This window comes from Sarcophilus harrisii, chromosome 2, assembly GCF_902635505.1.
Source record: "Sarcophilus harrisii chromosome 2, mSarHar1.11, whole genome shotgun sequence".
In the NCBI taxonomy this organism is placed as follows: Eukaryota; Metazoa; Chordata; class Mammalia; order Dasyuromorphia; family Dasyuridae; genus Sarcophilus; species Sarcophilus harrisii.
Window position 1 is genome coordinate 516,315,455 of NC_045427.1, and position 24,804 is coordinate 516,340,258.

At 38.9% G+C, this 24,804-nt stretch overlaps 1 protein-coding gene and 1 long non-coding RNA gene across 4 annotated transcripts in view; one reads left to right on the forward strand and one right to left on the reverse strand.

The window, feature by feature from the left end:
• Positions 1–468: 468 nt before the first annotated feature.
• LOC116421835 lies at positions 469–7,511 on the reverse strand. Its single transcript, XR_004232392.1, has 2 exons — positions 5,617–7,511; positions 469–562 (listed from the first exon to the last, which is right to left on the reverse strand). It is a non-coding gene; the product is annotated as an uncharacterized LOC116421835 (long non-coding RNA).
• Positions 7,512–8,066: 555 nt separating this feature from the next.
• ANP32A (acidic nuclear phosphoprotein 32 family member A) overlaps positions 8,067–24,804 on the forward strand; it is a 48,018-nt gene continuing 31,280 nt past the window's right edge. The window contains exon 1 of one of the 3 annotated variants that reach the window (XM_031955315.1): positions 8,067–8,142. In XM_031955315.1, the coding sequence (XP_031811175.1) occupies positions 8,077–8,142 (66 nt within the window). In that variant the 5' untranslated portion in view covers positions 8,067–8,076. Of the gene's footprint in view, positions 8,343–13,739; positions 14,155–24,804 lie in introns of those variants that run through there. The other 2 variants (XM_031955314.1, XM_031955313.1) reach the window with 2 other exon arrangements.

A 24,804-nucleotide genomic window follows, 5' to 3' on the forward strand; every position in this document is an offset into this window, starting at 1 on the left:
ACCAGGAGATCATTATACCCTTCAACAACAATACTATATGAGGATCAATTTTGATGGAAGTGGCTATCTTCAACAATGAGAGGATCCAAATCAGTTCCAATTGATCAGTAATGAACAGAACCAGCTACACCCAGCAAAAGAACACTGGGAAATGAGTGTGGAACACAACACAGAGTTTACACTCTTTCTGTTGTTTGCTCACATTTTTGTTTTTCTTCCCAGGTTATTTTTACCTTCTTTCTAAATCCTATTTTTCTTGTGTAGCAAGACAACTGTATAAATATGTATAGATATATTGTACTTAACATATACTTTAACATGTATAGGACTACCTGCCATCTAGGGGGAGGGGATGGAGGGAAGGAGGGGAAAAGTTGGAACAGAAGTTTTTGCAAGGTCAATGTTGAAAAACTACCTATGCATCTGTTTTGTCAATAAAAAACTATAATAAAAAAAGAAAAAATCTGATCAAGTCTTATTTTTTTATTGATGAATTTTACTTTTGCTGAAGTATTAAGTTGTTTATGAGGCAAATCCATTCATTCAAAGCATGCCTTAATATCTGTAAAGACAGAACAAAAACAAGTTGAATTCTTTTAATGGCATAACTATATGCAGACCAACCCAGAATCAAAGAACATTAGAACTAGATATTAAAAATGGTGTAGTACAAGCTCCTCATTTTACACATTTGAAGAAACCCACTCAAATAATAATGCTGACAGATAGAACTGGAATTAGTATCCAGATCTCAAATTGTTGTTTGAAAATGAGGAAAATTGTCATTAAAACTTGATATTATGAACTTTTACCAGATGAGATTCTCAAATGCCATTTTATTGATCCAATATGCCATACTAAAAATCCAGGGATAGTTTGTGATTTTCCATCCTGATGGGACAGGTTAGTAACAATGAATAATCCTTATAACAATAAGTCAAAAATTACCTTATATTTTGCTTTGGGGAATTATTTTTAACGCTAGATGGGTCTATCTGAGGGGGATATAAAGTGAAAAATAAAATAGTTCTTGTCTCAAAAGGCTAACATTCTACCCAGAGAGACAACACATACAAATATGGGTAGATACAAGATACATGCAAAGGCATACAAGGGAACCTTAGATGATGGGAGCACTAGTAGTTAAGGAAAAAAGCATGAAAGGGTTTCTATGGAAGGTAGTGCTTGAGTTGAGTCTTGGGGGGAAAAAACCACGGGGATTCCAAGAGGCAGAGATTAGTTCAAAAGCCCGGAAACTGGAGAGGCCAGTATACTAGACTGTAGAACACATTGAGGGAAATAGTGTACGAATACTGGAAAAATAGGAAAAGGCCAGGTTATAAATGCTTTAAATGCCAAACATGCTCATTATCTCTAGGGAGTTACTGGATTTTATTGTGAAGGGTCATAGAATAGTCACATCTGAATTTAAGAATCATCTTTGTGGTGGCTCAGCATAACATGGTACCTTGCTTTTTGGGAGGTGAAACCTCCCAAATGTCCTATTATTGGCCCAGAATTATGTAAAAGGTGACAATATATTTCCTTTATGCAGTTATTTCAGAAATGTTTCCTCTGAATTGTTATTGCCCTTCTAGTCTTTGGAATTAGAATCACTGATGTACCTGTGACTTTCACTTTTCTTTTATTACCAACATTTTGTTCTCTTTCAAACTTTCCTGGAAGACAAAATATCCTGCCTTGAATCACTCTTCTTCCCTATTGCATGATACTATGTCTCAAATGTCTTTACTACTTACACCATCCTCCTTTACTTAACAGTGTACTACTCTTCTGTGTTTTGGATTTTAAATGTCTACAGAGCAATGGACAGAAACCTATTAATGACAATTCATTATTGTACATCATAATTATGTATCATCAGATATATGGAAATCCCAACATTTTCTTCTGTTTTTTACAAAAAATGACTATTTTAAAATTTTATATTTTAGGATTAACTCATATACTTTTCAATCATATCTCTTCACTGTGAATTATACCATGTTAACTCTTACCCTCCAATTTTCATATAATTTACTCAGCTTAGTTTAATACTTTGTTGGCATATAGAGTATCTTTGTTTACTCTGGACTAGAGAGAGATGAAAGAAGGGGCCTTTTAAGCTAAATCAATTATATCTCTACTCTAGGGAAGGTGTGAATGAACAGGTTAGCACAGAGGTCAAGTCTGCTTTTAGGTTGGCTCTTTGTGTTAGTCTGAGAGGTGATGTAATCTATTCCCAACAGAGAGTGGGGAAGGAGTTGTGCTAAGTATAAGGTCTTACAGACAGACCTTTACAGAACCATTTCCTTAGTTTGAATTATTATGAAGACTTGAAATATCAGATATGTCTGACCAATCAGACAAGCCAAATAGAAACTATTCTTTGGCTTACTTCTGATTAAGAATTATCCATGCCATTCACTCTCGTCATTAGGATGCAGAATCATAAGTTGTCACTAAATTTTTAGTATGGCATATGTGACAATAACATGCTTGTCTTTAAATACTATTTTAAAAATAATTCTTACTCATCAGAAACAGCATAAATCTTTTTGCCATCAGAAGTAAATTCTTGACCCAGGATACTGCATTCAATAAAAGGGTCAAAATTGTGATCCTTTGACATTATCATTTGAGGGCCTAGTCTAATGCAGCAGAGTTCACTGATATGGGTCATTTGTGACAATTCAAATGATTATATCTCTGCCACCATGAATTACTACTTGGTTTCAAGATTTCCAGATATCCTGTTTTCAGAAGTCCTACCTTTTACAACAGATTCAACTCCATGAAAATTAGTCTAAATTAGTTATAAGTAGAAGCTATAAAACTTTTGGATGCCCTTTTATTACTTTCAAGCACAGTGTATCAAACTGTTAACCAGGTATTACCAAACAGGCATTGAAGGCTCTAGTTTCATTAAGTAGGTATGTTTCTTTTGTAAATTATGCCTCTTACAATTTTGTTTAAGCAATTCATTCATCTAATAAACTTTTGTTCTGAGACTATGAAAAGATTAACTTTGGCCCAGGCTGATTTATCAGGTTCAAATTTGTAGTCTGAATGACGACTTTTTTGTATGTTTTTTTCAAGTTGTGTTCGACTTCTTGCGCCTAGGTGGCCCATAGATTCTTTTTTACAAACTTTATTCCATTATTTGTGTCTAAAACATTTATCCTTGTCCCAAACACAAACAATTTTTTTTCCTGCTTTAAAAAAAAAATACTTTCTTACATCTCAGATTTTTCTGTTGAAAATGAAAGATAGGTTCATTATTACTATTATTTACTTCATATTTTCTCTAGAAACTGTCAGAAGTCAGTTCACTAATGCTTTATTTTTAATATAATTCTCTTAAACAGCAATCCCAAATGGAGGATACAGTTTTAATTTTCTTTGAGATATTACCTTTAAAAGTTAGAACATTTAACTTTTTATTGCTTTTTAAAATGACATGCATAGTAACATTTTTATTTAATGATTCTTACACATATCTATCAAGTAGGGGATTTAAATATTGGTACAAAATACCCTCTTTTCTTGTCTTTTAAATAAATGTTATATAAATACATAAAATTGACAGGTAACAACCTTGGAAAAGCACAATCAAATCCTTTTTTAAGCAAAAGGCAATTTAAAAAAGTAAATATTTCAAATACAATCTCAATGTAGTTTTTATTCAAACTCGGTTTAATTTAATGTGGTGGCTAACACTAAACTTTAATGGAATAATCTATAATCCTAAAGACAACTTCAAATACATTCAAAAAGGAAAATAATCACATTGATGCTTTGCTGTAATAACTGTCTTTGAAGTCTAGGAATCAGAACTATGTTATATAGGAGTTTCCACTGAAGTGGACAGGTTTTAGTGTGTAATTATTTAGTCTGAAGAAAAAAATATATTCAGTCTTCTAATTATTATAAGAGTATTCATGGGAGGATGCTAACTAACTTTTTTATCTTCACCTTTGCTCAGAAGAGCAAATAAGGTAGTCAGAGGAACACAGGATGATTCTCTAAAATGATCTAAATTCCATTTCCTTATTCTATAGAAAGAAATCAGAGGGCAGGTCACAATTGTTTCAGCTATTTACTGTTCAACTTGTAAGTCGTTTCAGTTAAGTCAATTTCTGCATCTACAAATTGGGGACAGTAATATTTGTGATACCTACTAAACTGAGTGGTTGGGAGAAAAATGCCTTCTAACTAGTAAAATGCTATAGCAATATGTGGTTATTGTTATATTACTTAGTCTAGTTATCAAGTACTTTCCAATAATTATCAAGACAGAGTAAGAAAACATCCTCTTTTTAAAATCCTTAACAGGATAAATACAAATACATTCCAGAATGGTCTGGGATCAAAAGGAGTTGGGATGGGAATAGTGGGCAATACAGTAGAAAGAGCATTAAATTTGAAGTACAGAGATGTGTTTGTCTGGATCTGCCTACTTAACTATGAGACCTGAATTAAGTAAAAAAAAAAATACTTTCTAGTCTCAGTTTTCTTTTCTGTAAAATGGAGCATACTGCTTGGAATACCTATTTCCTAGAGTTGTTGGACAATTCCAGTGAGTTAATATAGACAAAGTATTTTGAAAACCCGAATGTACTAATTATATTATAAACTCTACTTTTCAGATTATTTCAATGTTTAGTGGTTATTTATGAAATAGGAATATATTATGTAATGTTTAGTAGAAAAGTGAAATATTTTCTAAACTGCTATGTAAAATCTTCTATCAAAATGGATGAAATAAATATGCTTCTACAACAGTTAGGACTCTTGTCATTTCATTGGTTCTCTTCTCCAACTCTCCCAATCTGACTGTCCCAAGGAAAGGTTGTTTTCAAATTTTCAGTTTGTTTTCACATACATTCTGTATAGTAGGTGACTTTTATCCTACTATTTCTAGTACTTACATAAAATATTCAACTAATCTCTGCTTGGAGGGAGTGATTAGAGCTTATCTATACAATTTCAAAACCTGATGGGCCAGGTAAAAATGAGTATTTTTAGGACAAAAGAACAATTTTCCTCTTCTGCAAAACAGGTTACATTATATTCCTCAAGTTAAAAATAAATTTAGTTACTTGGTGGTGTTATTATCAAAACAGTTAATTATTTATAATACTAGCTCCACTCGGTATGATAATACACACACAATATGAATGCCTTTAAAAGGTTTTGTTTTTGTTGAAACTATCTTAAATTTTTAAATTATTTTTGTATCTTAAAATTATTAGTTCATCCCTGGGATTTGTAGCAAAAGATTCTTTTATTTTAAAAATGTAACTTCTGTGCTTTGTTACAGTTGCCATATAGTTTGTTGAATCCAAGTGTTCTTGGCTAAGTTTTTCTGAGTTTATATTTTGATACATTCTTAAGCATTATATCCTTAAGTAGCAACTAAATCATGGGCAAAAAGGAAGTTTTGCTTTCTCAGGGTCGTTTTCTTTTTTCTACAAAACAAACCCCACAGTACATTAAGGGGGAAAAAGATAATTTCTGACTTCCCATAAAAGTGAAGGAATTACTGGTGACTCTGCATTTCCAAAGATTAGAACAAGAAGGCTGAAAGATCCCTAAGGATAGACATGTTTGTACCTCTTACAGGGGCAAAAACTTATCTTGTTAAGTTCAAAGAAGCTCATCATTAGAAGCCTGGATGAAGTGTGATTATTTTTCAACCACTGCTATTTTCAAAAACGATGCCGTTATAGAGAGAAGACACATCAAAAAAAAAAAAAAAAAAAACCCAACAATAATATAAAAAATTGATTATACCAATATATTTTGTTCAAAGGTTAATAAGGTCGAAGTCAGTTTATAAAGATGTGAGTCTTTCCCATGAACACATACAACCCAATGACAGGAAAAATGTTAAGCTAACTTGCTATGAAAAATATAGGCACATTTGAGAATCTAACATCTTCACTTTTACTCTTTATTCTGAATTTCCTTGTTAGTCAAAATTTAAATATTTCGTCCCTTTATGTTTTGTTTATTGCTTGGTACTTTATCAGACATGAGAGCTAACTAAGCTAAATATGTTTCTGGTACTAATACCCTGTGCCATTTTCTGGTGAGAAGCCTAAAAATCTGTAATCCATCAGCTTAATATATCCTATGGTGACTAGAGTTTTCTCCCCATTGTATATATTCTATTTGCTTATATAAATGCACATTGTTTATTTCCTATCTTTTTTGATTCCCTCTTCCACTAAAGGAAAAAAATTTCTTACATGTAAAAAAAAAATGAAACTGTTTTGGAAAATTATGAAAATATTTCCCAGTTATTGTACATACAGTAAGTCTGATCCTTACCACCCTTCCCTCAATACACATTCAACATCCTTAGATTTGGCAGAAAAACTGATGTTTTGTTGATGGGGAAATAGGTACACTACACAAAAACTATGTTCAAAGGATTTGAGCAATCATTTAACTTCTCTAGGCCTCAGTTTACTGATTTGTAAAATGAAGGGGTTGGCTAAATGATCTTGAAGGCTCCAGCTTGAAATTCTACAATCTTATAGCTGGAAAGACAGGTTAGTCTCAGGCTTTACCACTAATTTGTTGCTTGACCTTCAGCAAGTTGCAACTTCTCCTGAACCAGTTTTCTCACTGAAAAATCAATGGGCTGGAAAAGATCATCTCTAAGGCCCATTCCTCATTCAAAAAAAAAAAAAAAAAAAAAAAAAAAAAAAAAGCTATTCCTCTAAACTTTCACCAAAGGAAAAAGCAGCTCTGTGTCCCACAGAACCCAGCTGAACAGACAACTGTTTTCCACTTTCACTGATGAAAAATTAAGGAAAAATCAATCAGTATTCTGGGTGTTTGTAAAGCTTAAGGTCTCCGAGGTCTCCCTCCCACCTCAAATTAATATATAAACTTTGAAGAAACTCTCCAAGTTTGATCCCCTCTATAATCTAAATGCAACCAAATTAGGTAGTCACTGATAACAATCAAAAGATAAAGTTATGAACCAAGTCTTGGAAAGGTTTATAATACTTGTCACTTTCCCTCTGGCTAAAAGGCCAGAGGGTATCTAAAGAAAACTCATTAACACCATTGCCCCGCACCCTATTTTCCTTCCTCCTTTAGGAAAAAAAAGTCATGTTTCAGGTCCCATTTCTTTAGCCACCCCTATAGAGAGGAGTTGAGGGGAGGAAAGGGGAGGAAGCCTCTCTTTCCTGGGGTTCTCCCCCGGAAGCTGATCTTTCTCTGACAGAAGTACCTGGGGAGGGTATAGTTTGCTGCATCTTCGGTTCATCCAGCCCCCGTAGAACCCCCCGGAATGACAGGGAATTGCTACTGATTTGGAGGGGTGGGGAAGGAAAGGGAGGCTTTGCTGGGGACGAGCGCGAGGCACGGCTGAGCCCCGCCCGGGGAAGGGACGTGGGGGAGACGGTGGGCAGCGGAATTCCTGGGGGGGGGGGCAGGAAGCGGGGGAGAGAGAATGGAGGGAGGGATGGTGGGATAAACCACAAACATCCTTCCCTTACCCGAATGCCCGGTCCTCCCTCGCCACTCCGGATCTTTATGAAGCTCGCCCACCTCCTTCCCACGCGCGGCGCGGCGCGGCTGAGGGGGGGGGGGGATCGAGAGGATGCTCTCCCGCCCTGCCCCGCCCCGCCCCGCGGCGGCCGGAGGGCCCGACCCCCGACTTCACGCGGGGCCTTGTCCCGGAGCCCGCGGCGGCGGCGGCGGCGGCGGCGGGACCCCCTCCCATTATCCTTCTCTCTCTCTCACCCCGACACAACGCGGACCCGCCCAACCGCCCCCCCATAACGCACCTGCGGCCCCGCCCCCGGGAGTAAGGCCGAGGCGGCGGCGACTAGTCATGGCGCTTGGGCACCTCGGGGCCCCGTCACCTTGTTCTCCCCCCTACTTTGCCGCCGAACGGCCGCAGCTCTTCCCAGCCGCCCCGAAATCTAAGGGGTCCGTCTTCGGCACCACAAGCCGAGAGCGGTGCCCCCCTGGCCCACTCCGCCGCTCGCCTATTGGTCTTGGCTTCCGCCGCCGGCGCCTTCATTGGCCGCCGCCGGGAGGCCCTGCATCATAATGATTGGTCAGAGCCGCTGTCGCTCCGCCGAAGGGCCCCGCAGAACCCGCCTCCGCGGCGATCAGGTTAGTGTGCGCCGCGGGTGCTGGGGGCTCGAGAACCAAGCGGAGCTGGTTGAGCCTTCAAAGTCCTAAAACGCGCTGCCGTGGGTTCGGGGTTTATTGATTGAATACCGCCCAAGCGGGAGACTTCTGCAAAGAGGGAACGCGAGGTAGAAATGGAGAAACGGATTCGTTTAGAGCTGCGGAACAGGAAGCCCTCCGATGTAAGCATTTGCCAAAAATAGCTATTTGTGTTTTCACTTTTTTGGGGGGATAGCGGTGGTGTATTTTTTATTTTTATTTTTGGGGGGCGCGGGGGTGGGGTAGGTTAGGAAGCCTGTCTGCAAATGAATTGCAAGGTTGTGGGGGTTGCAATGGCCATGCATGTTCCGGCTGCTATTGCCGCTGCCGCCGCTGCCCTTGGTGTGTGACTACCTGTGTGTGTGTGTGTGTGTGTGTGTGTATGTGTGTATGTGAATGTGAGAGTGTGTGTGAGAGTGTGTGTATGTGTGTGCACACCCCATTGGGGGGCCAGAAGGCGCACGCGTTGTGGTCTGAGAGAATGAGGGAAAAAATAACACATTACGAGCCCGCTGCTCCAATGAGTCGGTGTCTGGATGAAAGATAAATGAAGGAGGACGGGTGGGGGGAGGAAGAGGGGGCTGCCTCAGAATTAACACCCCCTCCCAAAAAAAGAAAGAGAAAGAAAGGAAGGAAGGAAGAAAGGGAGAGAAAATCCCCCCCACCCCGTACCCCCTCCCTTTCCATGCACACAGCACACAATAAGTTTTGTGCTTCTCGAGTCGGGTTTAGTTCCCGATATATTTGGGCTAAGTACCCCCCCTAGGGAAGAGAGTATGGGGAGAGAGGATGCACTGGAGTTGGGAATGGTTCGAGTTTAAAGTGCGTCTTCATTTCTTTGCAGTGATCAGGCGAGAGACGGGGGAGCCATATTTGTAACTTTGTAGTGTTCGTGAACGCGCCCTTTCTCTCTCTCCCCCTCCTCCCTCCCTTTCTCTGTCTCCCTTCCTCTTTCTCCTTTTTCTCCCTCACTCTATCTCACCTTCCTTCCAGATGCTGAGGATTCTTCCTTTCCTCTACCCCCCCAAAAAAATTAAAAAGGGATTTTTTTTTAAAGGGAGAAGACGTTGAAATCACCGCGCCTCCCCCCACCTTGAAAGCGATTTCAAGTTAGTAAAAGGCAGTACGTTCCCCTCCTCATTCCAGTCTCTTGCATACTCTGTCCCCCACAAAGGTGAAGGGCTTTTTGCCCCCTAAAACAAGTACTCCACCCCGGTTTGTTTTTTCCTCCGCGGTTAGCATTTAGGCAGCTGTTGGGCGCCTGGCTGAATAAAAGAGAACAAGAAAGTTTGTCAGGACGCAAGCAGTCCATGGCTGGTGGCGGTGGTGGGTATTGGCTGTGTCCAGATTTATGCGAGCACCAGAAAACCTGTATCTCTAGGATCGGAGCTTACCTCCCTTCGCTTTTATTGATTGGGCAGCGGCGGTAGCACTGACGGAAGAAACTTAAATGGATGGGAAACGAGAGAGCATCTTGCAAAACACACACCCAAGAAAAGGGGAAGGTGAACTGTATGCACTAATTACCCTGATAATTCTTGCTATATCGCCTGATTTCGTTTATATTTCCCCTCCTTCGTGAAGGTTGAGGTTGTTTATAGGTTAAAAATAAAAAGACCGGGATTGTGATAGTCTCGCCCAATTTCCCTTCCGAAGGGGCGCAGGGCGGGAAGAGACTAGGTTATCGCTGAAACCCAAGAGAACGATGGATTTTGTAGACTGGGCGCGTAGGCAACTTTGAGAGCGTTATAACCGGACTCCAGACACTCTTCCACCCTCCCCCTCCGCCCGCCCCAGTAAAGACTAATCCTTGGGGAAGATGGAACCTTTCCACCCATTTCCTCCCTCCTCCCTTCCTCCACTTCTCCTCCCATAATTTCTCCCCTAAACCTCGGTTTGACTTTTGAAACCAAGATTTGTTTTGTGCCCATACTGTCAAAACGCAGTTGTATACACTGTGTGTGTGTTTTATGGTTTGTTAGATGAGGAGGGTGCTCATCGAAAGAGAATTACTATAACTATTTTGGTAATGTTTTCATATAACATCTTTGGACTTAACTGTTATAAGGTTTAGGAGATGGGGGGATGCCGCGTGTAGTCTGCAGGGAAACTGGGCTGGACGCCCACTTTAACGACCCCCCACCCAGCCACAGATAAGATCTAGAGCTATGTTCCCTATTGGGGGGGAGGGGCTGAGGCTAGCGTTGGGCGACTGTGTGGATCAGGTTGTGGGTTCTAAAAACATTCTTAACCAAATGGAAGAGACTGGGGAGCGGATCGAACCCGCTCTTTAAACTTCACAAAGTCTTCGTGTCTTATGTTGAGGGGGGAGGGGAATACGACGCGCATACTAAACGATATTTCACACGCGTACTCCCTCCCCCCATCCCCAGCCCTTCGTGTTCTTTTTTCCTCCGATCCCCGCTTCACTCCAGTGGGGAGTGGTTGGGCATTAGTGGGGAAGGAGGGGGGTAGTTTGCTTGTTGTTTGGGAAGAAAACAGGGTAATAAGAGACAAAGGGGGTTGGGAAGGAAGATGAGAGAAGTGGGTGCGTGTATTTTTGTTTTCTTTCCGAAAGGATTCGAGAGAGCGCCCCCAGCGCCCCCCTAAATCTCCCCTTCCTCTAGCCCCCCAGTACACACCTCCGAATCCTTTCTCAACTTTGTCCCGGGAGCTGGCAACACCGCGATGAAGCTGAAATAGGACGAGCAGCCATTTTTTCCTGGGTTTCTCCCGTCCCGCCCCCCCCCTCCCCCATCGAGCTGCAAAAGAAAAACGCAGGGTTTGAAATGAAAGCGACTGTCTCCATGAGGATTTGTGCGATATTCGGGGAGGGAGATGTGGGACAAGGGTGTGCGTATGTTTTAGGATGGGTGGCTGAGCGTGATATTTGATAACCATGAACCTGAACCTTTAAAATACTCAATTATTTCTCCGGGGCAGTTTTTGATCCCGAGGTGTTCAAACCGCCAGCACCCCTCTCCTTCCCCCCTCCTCTCCGCTTTGAGGTTAAGAAGAGAGGTGTACTTTATCGTTATTGGGGGGAGGTGGGAGAAGGTTGCTCCGGAATTGCAGCGAAGGCTCTAGGGGCGCTTTCACTGCGCTCTGCGTGTGTGTGTAACATGACTGCCAGCGCAGAGAGCTGCCATTTTGTCACTGTGGCTGTTGTCACTGGGGAGGGGAGAAAATAAAGGTAAAATGATAAGTCTTGCGCCATCTCCGAAACCGCTCCACAGGACTAGTTTCCAAACGAACTGACTGTTAGTAGAGTGACCGATCAAGATCTTGGCTGCCTCTGCCTGGCCTTTTTTGGGGACGACGTAGGAGCTGGAGAGGTGAATGAGGAACCCATATTTTGTGGTTTCTCTGCAGGGACGTCTCCCGCTCCCTTGGAGTCGCCCGAGTCGCCCGCTATCTTTAAATGGAATATCCTGTATCTTTAAATGGAACGTTGTTGTTATCTACGTTCTTTGGAGTAGGAATATTGAAAGGGTGGAATTCTCACTGTAAACGGCCACATCAAATCGGGATCTCCTCTTCCTCCCGCGGTCCTTTCCTTGCCCCCAGTATTTTGCCCTCTTCTATTTTCCTTACCCTGAATCTTGGAGTTAACTTTTACATTGATACTATCTTTTTTATTGTTGTTGTTTTTTTACCTGACATTATTTCACTGCAACTGGCCAAAGGTGGGGCAAACGCGATCTTTTTTCTTTCTTTTTCTTGGGATTTTTTTTTTTTTTTTGGGGGGGGGGGTGGCGTCATATACGCGCAAGACTTTTGATCTCTGATGCCCGCAGCAACAGCAGCAGCAGCCGCTTCCTTCGGGAGGGAACGAATTATTGATGAGTTGGGAAAACGCCTTCCTGGGCTGGGCTCTCCGGGAAGGTAGGTCGCGTTCTTTCTGTTTCTAGTAGGTTATTACAGCGCCTCCGCTGGCTGTCAGCGTTTAGTGGAAGTTCTGGAGTTCTCTCCTTCCCCCTTTTCTCCCTCTTCCCCCCATTTTCTTTTGAGGAGATTAAGGTTATGAATATTTTCCTTAAATTAAAAGGAAATAGAATTTTTAAAAAGTAGACACTATTTCTATTTACAAGTCTTTTTTATTACCACAGAATAAAATTAGTGTTGACTACTCTTGGATTGAGGCACTTTTTTAAACAACAGCATTATTTTTGGAAGGAAGGCTCTTCTGTGAGGCTTGACTAGCCAAACGTTTTACAGGTTAAAATATCTGAATTGTAACCACCTGTTGCCAGATCCTTTTGACTGTGAGTGGATGGCCTTTCCTGTGAATATATGAAACAAAAACTATATTGTTCTATCAACATCCATGAGGAGAGCCTCCTTTTGCTATAATAAAGGAAAATATTAATAGGCTTTAGAATATATCATATGATGATTTTATAGCAGTTTTATTTAACTAGGTATGTTTTTTTCCAGGCAGATGATTATATTACCTCAGAATATTTAAAAGCTGTGGGACCCAGGATTTTTAAAAGATTCTTAGAAGCAAAGCATAGATAATTGGAGATTTACTCTGTAAACATATATCCACACTGATTTGTTTTAATGTTGTCCAGTTGATAAGAGGAATAGATGGTATTTATTGGGGAAAAGTGATAAGAAACTATATGTATTCTGAAGGCCTGAAACTTAGAGGAAAAAAAACCTGGAAATTATTACTGATTAAACTACATTAGGAGAAGCCTCTTTTGAATGTTTTTCAAGGAAATGAATTTGGTTAAGATATTCCAGTTAAGTGGCTAACTGAGCCAAATAAGGGATTTTTAGTAGTCACTTGTTTCAACCTCTATCCATTGCTTTCTCCTCTCCCCTTACAGTATAGGTGCAAGGACACTTCAAAGTAAAAATTCTGTGGGGTCTGGGGTTCAGAAAAAGGGTAGGAATAGCTCTTGTCCAGTAATTTTTTATCAAGATCTGGGCATAACATATTTGGGGGGAAAGTATGTATTCTGACTTATTCAATCAGTAAGCTTATTTAAAGGGCTGCGCAATCGACATATAAATAGAAAAATGAAAGAGTTCCTGCTCTCAAGGAGTGTGTGTTTTTTATTATCTGTGTCCAGTTATTATATAAATTGCCTGTATTGCACCTACTAGAACCTTAATAAATGCTTGTTGAATTGCTACTTAATCTCCTGGTGGTCTTATTTGAGCATAGAGGAGGGGAAATGTCTGCAGTTATTTAGCTGGTAGCAGCTATTTGGAATTTTTACTGAGTAAGCCTTCAAAATCCACTGATCAATTATAATTGACCCCTTTTGGAGGCATTACCTAAACCACTGAAGACCGATAACCTGTGCTAATACTTAAAGAATCTGTGGAGGAAACCCCCACCACTTTAGGCCTTAGTCAGGTCAACAGGTCAACAAGTCAACAAGCAATTATTAAACACCCACTATTGCCAGCACTGTGTTAAATACTGGGTATACCAAAAATTAAAAATGCACACAACTCCACCTAAACCCCCCCCCCCCAAAAAAAAAAAAATCCAATCTCTTTAAGGAGTTCATCATCTAATGGAGGAGACAGCTTGCAAATGACTATGTACAAATGAGTTATACATGGGATAAAATGGAAACAATCGCAGAAGAAAGACACTAGCATTAAAAAAGAACCAGAAAAGGCTTTTTGCAGAAGGTGAGATTTTAACTGAGCCTTGAGAAAGGAATCCAGGAAAGCCAATAAGTAGAGACCAGGAAGGAGAGAATTCCAATCACAAGGGATAGTCAGTGAAAATGTCTCTGTTCTTCTCAAAAATTGAGAGGATTGCACTCTGACCTTTGAAGTCCCTTCAACCCCCAAAACATTAATCCTATGATTTCTATTGGTGTCATGGAGTTCTCATATTCGAGACTATATGAGGCCCTAGAAGGAGATTTGGAATGGAGAACATGGATTCAAATCCAGGCTTTGGCTCTTATGACCTCTGTGAAGGTAAGCAAATCACTTAATTTCTTGTGCCTTACTCACTTTCCTCACATGTAAAATGAAGGGATTAGACAACATGGATTTGGGCATGGGCAACACAATGTGCTTTGAAGTATTAGAGTTCTTCTGGGAGGCACAGAGCAATGGTAGGAAAAACATTAGACTCAAAGGACAAATAATAACTGAAATTTTAGGAAAGGGGTTCATATAATGCCTCTGGTAATTGCTATACTTGGGTGACCTTGTGCAAGTCACCCTCCTGAGGCCTCCATTTCTTCATTTATCACATGGAAGGATTGGAATACAAATGGATTCTGAAGTCTTTTCCAGATCTAGATATAAGAACTAATTGCTTAACTGCTTTAAACCACATATTAACCTCCTTTCAAGTTACTTAGAATTCATGATTATAAAATAGCTTGTAGTTAGATATTTAACTTCACATTCTACTTTGGTAACTGTAAAACACTATACACATGGAAATTGTTATTGTTAAAAGCAGAGGCAGAGATATAAAATTATCTTAAACTACATCTGTGCATTATGCATTGACCAGCATTCATGTCAGATCCTTAGCCAATCAGTCAGTCGTCAATAGTATGATATGAATGAATATGAGTATGATATGAATGATAAAAACAGTATATAATCAAAACCACTTGCTTTTCCACTAAACTCCACCCCCCCCCCCCACTTTTACTAAAGTGTTATAACAGGTTTGACTTTTAGCTTTTTTCACTACCTTTGGTCTCTAGTGCTGGTACTGTGAATTGGGAAAAATATACGATCTTTAAGAAGTGAGGGGAGATTACCAGTTGCTGAAAAATTAGGATTTTACACATTGAAAGGATATCAACCACATATTAAACTCAGTTTTCTGGCCTTAGCACAATATTTCTGTAATAATTTAAGGTTTACAAAAGATTTTCCTCTCATTTTCCAATGAGATAAATGATACATCATTCCTATTTGCCAGACAAGGAGACTGAGGCTCAGGGAGATTGTAACTTGCTCAGAGTCAGATAATAAATATATGTAAGAGGTATGGATCTCCATATCTTCTGACTTCAAAGGTCCATATTGTTTCTACCATACAATACTCCTAGCTAAATCATTCTCTCAAGGCTAAGTTACTCTTTGGAAGATGCGGGGGAGCAGAGGGATGGGGCGCTTATACCTATGAATTCCTCATCATGCACCATTCTTGATTTGGAAACAAACACACACAGATGGGCAATTTGTTTTCCACTTAGAATTCGAAAGGATTGATTAGGGTCACTGAAAGGCTAAGTTACCTGCCCATAAGTACATGTTTAACATATATCAGAGTGCAAGCCTTGAACCAAAGCCACCATTTACCCCAACATGTCTCTAATCTTTGCAGGCTGGAATGATTTGCAGCAATTATTACTACTGTATATACTACTGTATAACATCCTATGCCACAGTTAGTGCTATTTCTTAAAAATTGTAACCTGAGGGCAGGGATTCTTTTTTGTGTCCCAGGCCCCTTTGGTAATGTGGCAAAAAACTGTGGGCTTTTTCCCAGAATTAGGTTTTTAAGTGTATAAAATAAATACATAAGATTACAAGAGAAACCTGTTATATTGAAATACACTTAACACATTTTTTAAAGAATTATTACTTTTTGACACTTTTTATTTTATAAGATTTATTTATTTATTATTATTTTATTTTATTTATTTATAAGATTTTTATTTTAATTTTTCACTCTCTTTCCCAGTACTCCTCTCCAAGATGGCAATCTATCTGATATAGATTATACATGTGCAATTATATTAAATATATTTCCACATTAGTCGTGTTGTGTCAGAAAAAGAAGGGAAAAACCACAAGAAAGAACAATTTTTAAAAAGTGTAAATAGTATGCTTTAATCTGCAATCACACTCTTTTTCCCCCCACTCTGGATGTGGATAGCACTTTGCATCATTAGTCTTTTAGAATTGTCCTAGATCATCGTATTCCTGAGAAGAGCAAAGTCTGTCAAAGTTGATCATTTGCACAATGTTGGCTGTTACTGTGTACAGTGTTGTTCTGGTTCAGCTCACTTTACTTAGCATCAGTTCATGTAAGTCTTTTTAGGTTTTTCCAAAATCTGCTTGCTCATCATTTCTTATAGAACAGTAGTATTCCATTAAATTCATATACCACAATTTGTTCAGCCATTCGTCAATTGACAGGCATCCTCTTGAATTTCAATTCTTTACCACTACAAAAAAAGCTGCTATAAACACAAAAAGCTACTACACTCCAAGTTAAGAAGTTTAGCTTTAAAGTTTTAGTCTAATACATCAAATTGAAATTTCAAAATTGTACTACTGTTGATACACCTGATTTTCATTATTATATTGTACAATGGGTAAAGCAATGTTATATTCCTCTAGATGAGGAATTTATAAATGATTTTAAAATTTTCAACTGAGGTGCCATCTCAGACTGTTCTTCACCCCTCTGCTTAACTTTTTTATCTTGTCTATTTAGCTCTGGATCCAAATATATATCTAGTGATAGGCTGTTGATTTAAATAAATTTGACATCAAAATTGCTATTGTAGTCTCAATTCTTTAAGGAAACAACAAACATACTTCAATCAGCAGAGTTGAGACATATGGTTTACAGGTCTTTTGCCTTTTCATGCAATTTTATTCAACTTAAAACTCAAGGTTCTAGTCCCCTCAGGAAGTATTTCTTTGATCAAATTTCCCCATTCATGTCTTTTTCTCTCTATTCCCTCAAATAAACCCCAACTTGGAAAACAGATTTTGGCAAATCCCTACAAGACTTTAAACATATATCATAACATTTATATGTTATAAATGATAAATCAATTATGTTTTGAGAGAGGGAGAGAAGAGGGAAAAGAGGGGGAGAGAAGATTTTAAAGTTATATCATTGTTTTAAAATAAGACAGATGACACTGTTTTTCTGTACCATTTTCTGAAACATGGAAACCACTTAGTTTCAAGTTAAAATGGTATGCATTTTCATACACAATTTTGAAAAGAAGAACTCGTATTTCATTTGTATATCTACAATCATAGGATTATCCAGCTCAGCTCCCTTACTTTATAGTTAACAGAAGCCCATGGGGAAAGTAACTTGCTCAGTTAGAAATTCTTTCCTCCAAAGTGATTTCATTTATTTTTATAGCTATCCCATTCTTTTTAAGGTAATATGAAGAAACTGAAGAATAGGGAAAATTTAAAAGCCCTAAAACCAGTCAGAACTGGTATTAGAATCCAGGACTTCAAGTTCTGGGCCTAAGTACAATTGAAAACTACTTTGGTTCCCTCAGATTTCCCCAGTTAAAACCTGCTCCAAGGAAAGGATCTGATATCAGTGGTATATTTTAGGGTGAATTTTTGTCATCTCCATTATCTCTCTTCTACTTTCATTTAAGAATATGACCTTAATCTTTCCTGAACCATTCTTATTCCAGTCATTATGCATTTGCCAGATCACCACCATTAATCCCCTCTTTGTATACTGTAGTAGCTTCCCTGACCCTCCCCAATTTCGTTCAGTTCAGCTTTCTCTGAAGCCTTCCCTAATTAATTCTAGTTACTGTATTAGTTTGAAGAGCCACAGAACAATCAGTTGTGCATCTGAAAGTATAGGGTTTTCTTTTTGTTTGTTTGTTTACCGTATGCCAGCCAAATGTGGTGGTTCCATTTAACAATGAAAATAGATCACTATCTATTAAAACATTAGCAGATCTGTTCCGTTTTTTTCATCTATTTGTTACTTGTTTGAAATTTGTTTGAATCTATAAAGTAGAAGTGACACATAAAAAACAAAATCAAGAAGAGTAGAAGATCAAATAATAAACACAGAAGGAATCTGGAGACAACACAATTTTGTGAGCATCAGGGAATCAAATTTCAAGACAGATGAAAGAGGGGAAGCATTCAAATATGAGAAAAAAAATGCACATGCATATCACAAAGGTAAATATTATTGGGTAAAAGTGATTGAAAAGACATCAGAAACTAACAACCCCTTTGCCTGTTTTCTCATGCTTGATTTGGAGTTAGGAAAACCTGAGTTTGAATCCCACCCCAGATACTTATTTGCTATGTGACTTTGGACAAGTCAGTTAGCTTCTCAGAGCTTAGGTTTTCCCATCTTTAGGATGAGAGGATTCACACTCAGGTTTTTAAGGTTCCTTAACATTCTAATTAATTTTTAAGGTTCCTTACCATTCTAAAGCTATGATAGTATAAATGATCTATGTAGACAAACAAAAATAAATGATTTTCTACAGTAGATCTCAGTTACACAACTAACTAAAAGATTGAGAGTATAAGATCTACTATTTGTTTATTGATTACAAAATATATGACTCAATTCAGAATTAATAGCTCTCTTTTAACAAAGTATCTTCCATTCCTGTATTAAAGTCAGTTAAGATTCCTTAATAGATATAACTACAATGGTAACTTAATTCATCAGTCCTCTGATTTTACTATTCATTAAAGTATAAAACCTGAAGAGTATTGCTAAAAAAAAATCCATAATTGCCTCTGCCATGGAAAAATATTCTTTACCTAGTCCCAAATAAAGAGGGATTCCTTATATTTAAGCCCTAACTTCTGGATACTTTATGGCTTCTTATGCCTCAGAGAAATAAAAAAAAAATGAACAATATGTAGAAAAGAAAATATTTACAGTAGCTAGTGGCAAAGATCTGGAAACTAAGAAGTCCATCAGTTGGCAAGTAATTGAATAAATTATGGCATATGAATGTGATGGAATGCTATTATATTCTTGAGATAAAATGAAGGAGGTAGTTTCAGAGAAGAGAAGATTTGTGTGAAGTGAGCAGAACCAGGAGAACAATCTACACAGTAATAATATAAAGACAAAAAAATCTGAAATACTTAAGAATTCTTTTAAAAAAAGGTGATCAGATATAATATAATATGGACCAATGATGAATCATACTATGAATTCTACTCCTGAAAGAATAAAAGATATAATATATAGAATGAGACATATATTTTGTTGTTGTTCACCTGTTTCCATTATATCAAACTCATCATGACTCCATTTGGACTTTTGTTGGCAGAGATACTGGACTGCTTTGCCATTTCCTTTTCTAGCTCATTTGACAAATGAAGAAACGGAAGCAAACAAGTGAATTGCCCAAAGCCATATAGCTAATAAGTATCTAAGGCCAGATTTGAATTTAAGAAGATGACTTCCTCACTTACTGACTCTAGGCCTAGCATTCTTATCTATCCAATGAGCCATCTACCTGCCCACACACATTTTAACGCATGGTCATTGTAAGTATGTGTTTTGTTACACTTGAATATGCAGATTTGCTTTAAGGTTTTTTTCTTTTTTCCCAAAATAGAATAAGTTGGGGGGGGGGAGGGGTGAAAATCTTACTGTTTGAAAACAAAAGAAAATTTAGGGAAAAAAGAAGTAAGTTAGTAAACACACATAAATATTGTATGATTTCCATTGTGTAATCTGCAATCACTCAAGTGAGATATACCTAACAATCTATACAAAAAAACCCAAATGGATGAAAAATGTCTTTTCTAAATTATGGTATATTACCATTGAATTAGTCCATCAGTACAAGTCTTACACAAACCCTACAGGTGAACAGTGAGTTGACAAGGTAAAAGAGAACAGAATGAATTACATTTGGGAAATATATAGTCTTAATCATCCAGGTCATTGGGTAAGTTCTCTGTGGTAGATTTATGGGGGAAAGTAGACAAAAGTAGGATAAGGAAGCCTGGATAAATTGTGATTTGCACTGTTGGAGGGAGTACCTCTTTTAATAAGATCATCAATCCAATGATGTATGAAATGATTACTGATTTTTTTCTATATCTTGAATGGGTGGCAGTGTGAACTTCATTTTTCTTTTCTCTGACCTCCCCTATGCCAGAAAGAATCAAGGGGATGAATAAATGAATTCCGTCCTGTTTTTAGTTGTTACTTAACTTCTAAGATTAGTAGCCTTTTAATTCTAAGTACCACTGGCTAGTCTAAAGGAGGAAGACAAAAGGAAATAAGAGGAAAGGAGGGATTCTTGTTTTATACCAATTCCACACATTTGCATGACATTTTGTACTTTTCAAAGTACATTTACGTGACATATTTATAAAAACCTTTTTACACATAAAGAAATAGTTTGTGACTCAATTTCATAACTCCCGACCAACAAACATTAAGTATATGCAAGATATATTAAGCCCTGGGAATACAAAACCAAATTTAACAGTTTTTGCCCTCAAAGATGGGCACAAAGCCATATTTAAACTCAGATAACTTGGAAAGAAGAGAGCCAGAGAATCAGAGAGGTCCCCCTAGGAGGTGGCACAGTGCTGAGTCTTGGAGTCAAGAGGCAGAGGTGATGAGCCATATATTCCAGGCATGAGGGACAGGCAGTGCCTGAGGCACAGAGGTGAAAGATGGAGTTCTAAGTTAGAATAGCAAGTAGCTAGGCTGGAATGCAAAATATATAAGGGGTAGAGATGTGTAAAAAGCTTGAAAAGACTGACTATAGCTAGTTTGTGAAAGACTTTAAATGACAAATTGAGGTGTTTGTATTTTATACAAGAGGCAATAAGGAACTATTGAAGGTTCTCGAGCAGAAGAATGATATGGATTATAGAGGGGGGAGACTGTGGCTTTGAGCCAAGTGAGAGAGAATGTGGGCTTGAAGTTGGGGGAGTAGAAATAAGGGGACAGATGCAAGAGAGAGGATGCTAATAGGATCAATAATACTTGACAGTTGATTAGACATAACCCAGGGATGAGAGAAGAAAAAGATGAAGTCAACAAGCATTTTTAAGCACTTATTACTATATTCCATGTTTATTTTAAGTGCTGATGATAGACAGGCATTGTTCCTGCCCTCAAGAAGTTCACAGTCTCATGGAGTAAGATACACCTAAAAAGAAGCTGAAAGGTGAAGGGATAACCTTGGGGATATGGTAGAGAAAATCCAATTAGAAGATGAAGATGTGACTGACCTGGGCAACCTCCTTAAAATGGAGGTTCTAGGAACCCAGTTTCTGCTAATCAGCAGCCAAGGGTACTCTTAGGGTGAGAAGTCCAGGGGTAGTGTGTTCCTTCAGGGTAAAAGAATGTTCCTTTGGCATGTAGGAGAACAGCCTGAAATTATGGGGAATGACTCAAAGCTTCCCAAAGTGATTATTAGAAGAAGAAAGGGCCTTCATGAACTGCATTCTATAAATGAGAGAGCTGAGGTTCAGAGTTACATTTCACTTCTTTGGTGTGAGACAGAGGTGCTGAGGACATTGATTCTGGGACACAGAGCCAAGAGTAGAGCTCAGTTTCTTTTCATTTCCAGGCCAGCATTCATTCTACTTTGCCACCCTTGCCCAAGGTTATATGGTCAACCCACAACATCTGTGCATCTCCTGACAGGTGAAAAATGAAAAATCCCAAGTTCATTCTTTCTGAATTTTGGTGTCATGGAGGAAAACTACCACATTCTTTTGTATATTTTCTCATTGTACTATTGGCTTAGGAGGCCATTCAGCATTTCTGAATACCTTAGAAGAAAAAGATAGGTGTGCTTCAAGTGAGAGGGAGGCATTCTATTAGCAATTCTCTGGTATTCCCAAGAGACTCCCTAAAGCCCTAGGTCTCAAGATTGAGTAACTTCCTTTTTTGTGTAGTGGGAAGAGGGTTGGACTAGGTGTCTTGATTGGGACATGATACCATGTTAAGATGCCATTCTATCTATTACCAGCTATGTGATCATGACCGAATGACTAAATCCTCATTTGTAAAATGGAGTTAATACTTTTAGGAGCTACTTCACACAGAGGTGTTGACATGTCTTGGTAAAGTGCTTTGCTAACTTTCAAGCACTACATGAATGGAAATTATCATTTGGCAGACAAGCTAGTGAGGAGGGGATGAAGTGGTAGGGAGAAGCAAAAACCAGTGAAAGAAGGAAGGAAGGGTGAGAAGGAGGAAGAGGACTCCACATAAGCAGCAGACTGGCGAGCTTCTGAATGTTGAAGAGTTGACTCCTGGTGTTTCTAGGAGAGGCAGGAACTGCTATGCAAAGCCAAGAACAGAACCAGGTTGTGCAGGGACTGTTCATCCATCCATCCCCCAGAAGGTCTGTACTGCCAGATCTCTGGTGCCTTCTGTGGTGGTGATGAGAACTGTGTGTGTGGCTTTTATGAGGTGGTGCATTATGAAGGGAGGAGGGAAATGAGAGATTTAATAGGATTACTGTCAGATTTAGTAAAGTGCCTTGAGTGCTATTTGGAGGAAAGGGACTATGGAGAGATCCACCTTAGCACAATAATAATGAATCCCACATCACTTCTGAGCAGTGATGATAGGTGGACTCTACTGACAGGTCTAACAGACATCAGGAAAAGAAAGGAAAAAAAATAACTTTTAAGTGCCTACTGCAGAGGGCATATGGCTAGGCATTGTGTGGGGATGGATATAGAAGAAGTACATGGCCTTGAGAAATTTAGTCAAGTTTGGGAGGTGAGACAGACACAAAAAGAGAAAGTAGATGAGTAAGCGCTAAATTGTATGGCACAGACTCTTAAGGGGAGGGGGGAGGGTAATAAGAAAGGGAGAGCAAGCGCAAGAAGGGCCTACCCCTTCCTGTGTGCCATACCATGCTTTTCTTTCCCCTTAGAAGCCTAACTAATAATAGAGGTCTCCATAATTGTGGGTGGAGACTACTACATCTTTCCCATTCTTTCTCCTCAGGGAATTGACAGAAAGTTGGGTCCTGCCTTCTAACTGCCCCTAGGTTGGCTGATTGCTGTTAATAAGGGTAATTGGTTAATCTGAACCGGAATCTCAAAGATGTCTGAGCTTGTAGGGTAAAATGAAGGGAGCAGAGACGTTACCTAGCATCAATTCTTGGCAAGTTTTTCTTTGTATACCCATAATTGAGAGTAGTAACCATATCTCATATCCCATATCCCCATCCCCTGCCTAATACTGGTAATGCAGATGGGTTAGGGGAGGCAGGTAGGGAGAAGCAGGCAAACAGCAGACCCTTGATGCTTTTCCTTTTCTGGGACTCCAGCCAGAACATGGACATTCCTGCCCTCCTGTGCTCCCATCTCCATTTTGCTGCTTGGGGAGAGTGTGCATCTTAGGATATCTGCATCTTTCAGTAACTGCTGCTTCACCCTGGCCTGCTTCTTCAACTAAAAGTTAAGTGTCCACGATGTGCAAAGCACAGTACATTTTTAATTTACTCACTAGAGTTCTTTCTGCTTTTTGAGCAGAAATCTTTTAGGTCCTATAATCTTATGTGTTCCTTTCCTTGAGCCCCATTTCACCACATCATGCTTTTCCTGTTCAGTGAATCCCCATAAGAATTTTCCTTCTCCAGGAAACCTTCCCTTAATGGTAAGACTCAGATTCATAAAATAGAAGAAGTAGAAGAAATCTAGAAGCTGTTTGACCCGTTTTACAGATGAGGAAACTGATTAAAGAGAGAGGTGGTCAGTTCTCTTTGATCTCATCCCAATTGAATACCCACAATTCACTTCAATTCAACCTAAGAGTTTTTAAGGACCTTCATTGTAGAAATAAGTCCTTGTTCTGGAGGATCTCATTTTCTTCTTGATATTGGGATAGTTCACACAAGTAAATAAATGAAAGGTAATTGAAGGGGGAGGGGGGGAGGAAAGGAAAGAGAGGGAAAGAGATTATTTTTTGACTAAGGAATATGGAAATAGGGAATCTTTACAGATTAGTAGATATCTGGACCAAGCCTTAAGGGAAGAAAAAAGTTCCAAATGATGGAAATAAGTAGGAAGTGCCGTCCAGGAATGTAGATTAGCTTTTAGACATACAATGAAGTATAGGAGCTGGAAGGTCAAATTCAGGGAAATGCCAGGTGTCAGGTTTGGTTGGAATTGTCAAAGACAGAAAGCAAGGAATGATAAGAAGTAGAACAGTTTCTTTGATTCAACACCCCTTTCCCTGACTCTCGACATTTATCCACTTTTTAGATGAGTAAATAACACCGGCTATTTGAGTCATACACGTACTCCATGTTTTCTAAATTGTCTATATATCTGGTGGGTGTGGACACAGCTCCCTCCACATTGCAAATTTCCTACATCCAACTTTACATATCAGGAAGCAGGAACTCTGCCTGTTGATGGGTTTTACATTGCATGGTATGGCTCTTCATGGGTACTTTATTAAAGGCTTTCAGAGGCTGAACCTCTGCTAATTTTGGGGCCACTGGTCATTTGGATATATAGATACAGATAGAAATTTTTGCACTACATACAGTATTTTTGATAATGTTGTATATAGTGGAGAAATGACTAAATGGAGCCAGAGTTGAAGTTGGGTTCAAGTTGCAGCTCCCCTGCTTACTAGCTGTGCAAGTCACTTAATAGCTATAGCCATCAGGTCCTCCTAAAATGGAAACAATGAAGGGTTTTTATGAACAAATGAAATGTATATAAAGCATGTTGTAAGCCATAAAATGTTGAGTCATAAGTACTTGTACTATTTCCCAAGAATAAAGACCATTTAATTTTCCATTTTAGTCTCCAGCCCTTTTGTTACATTGTATTTCATCTTCCTTTAAAGACCCCATAATTATTTGTGTTACCTACAAATATTACAATTTG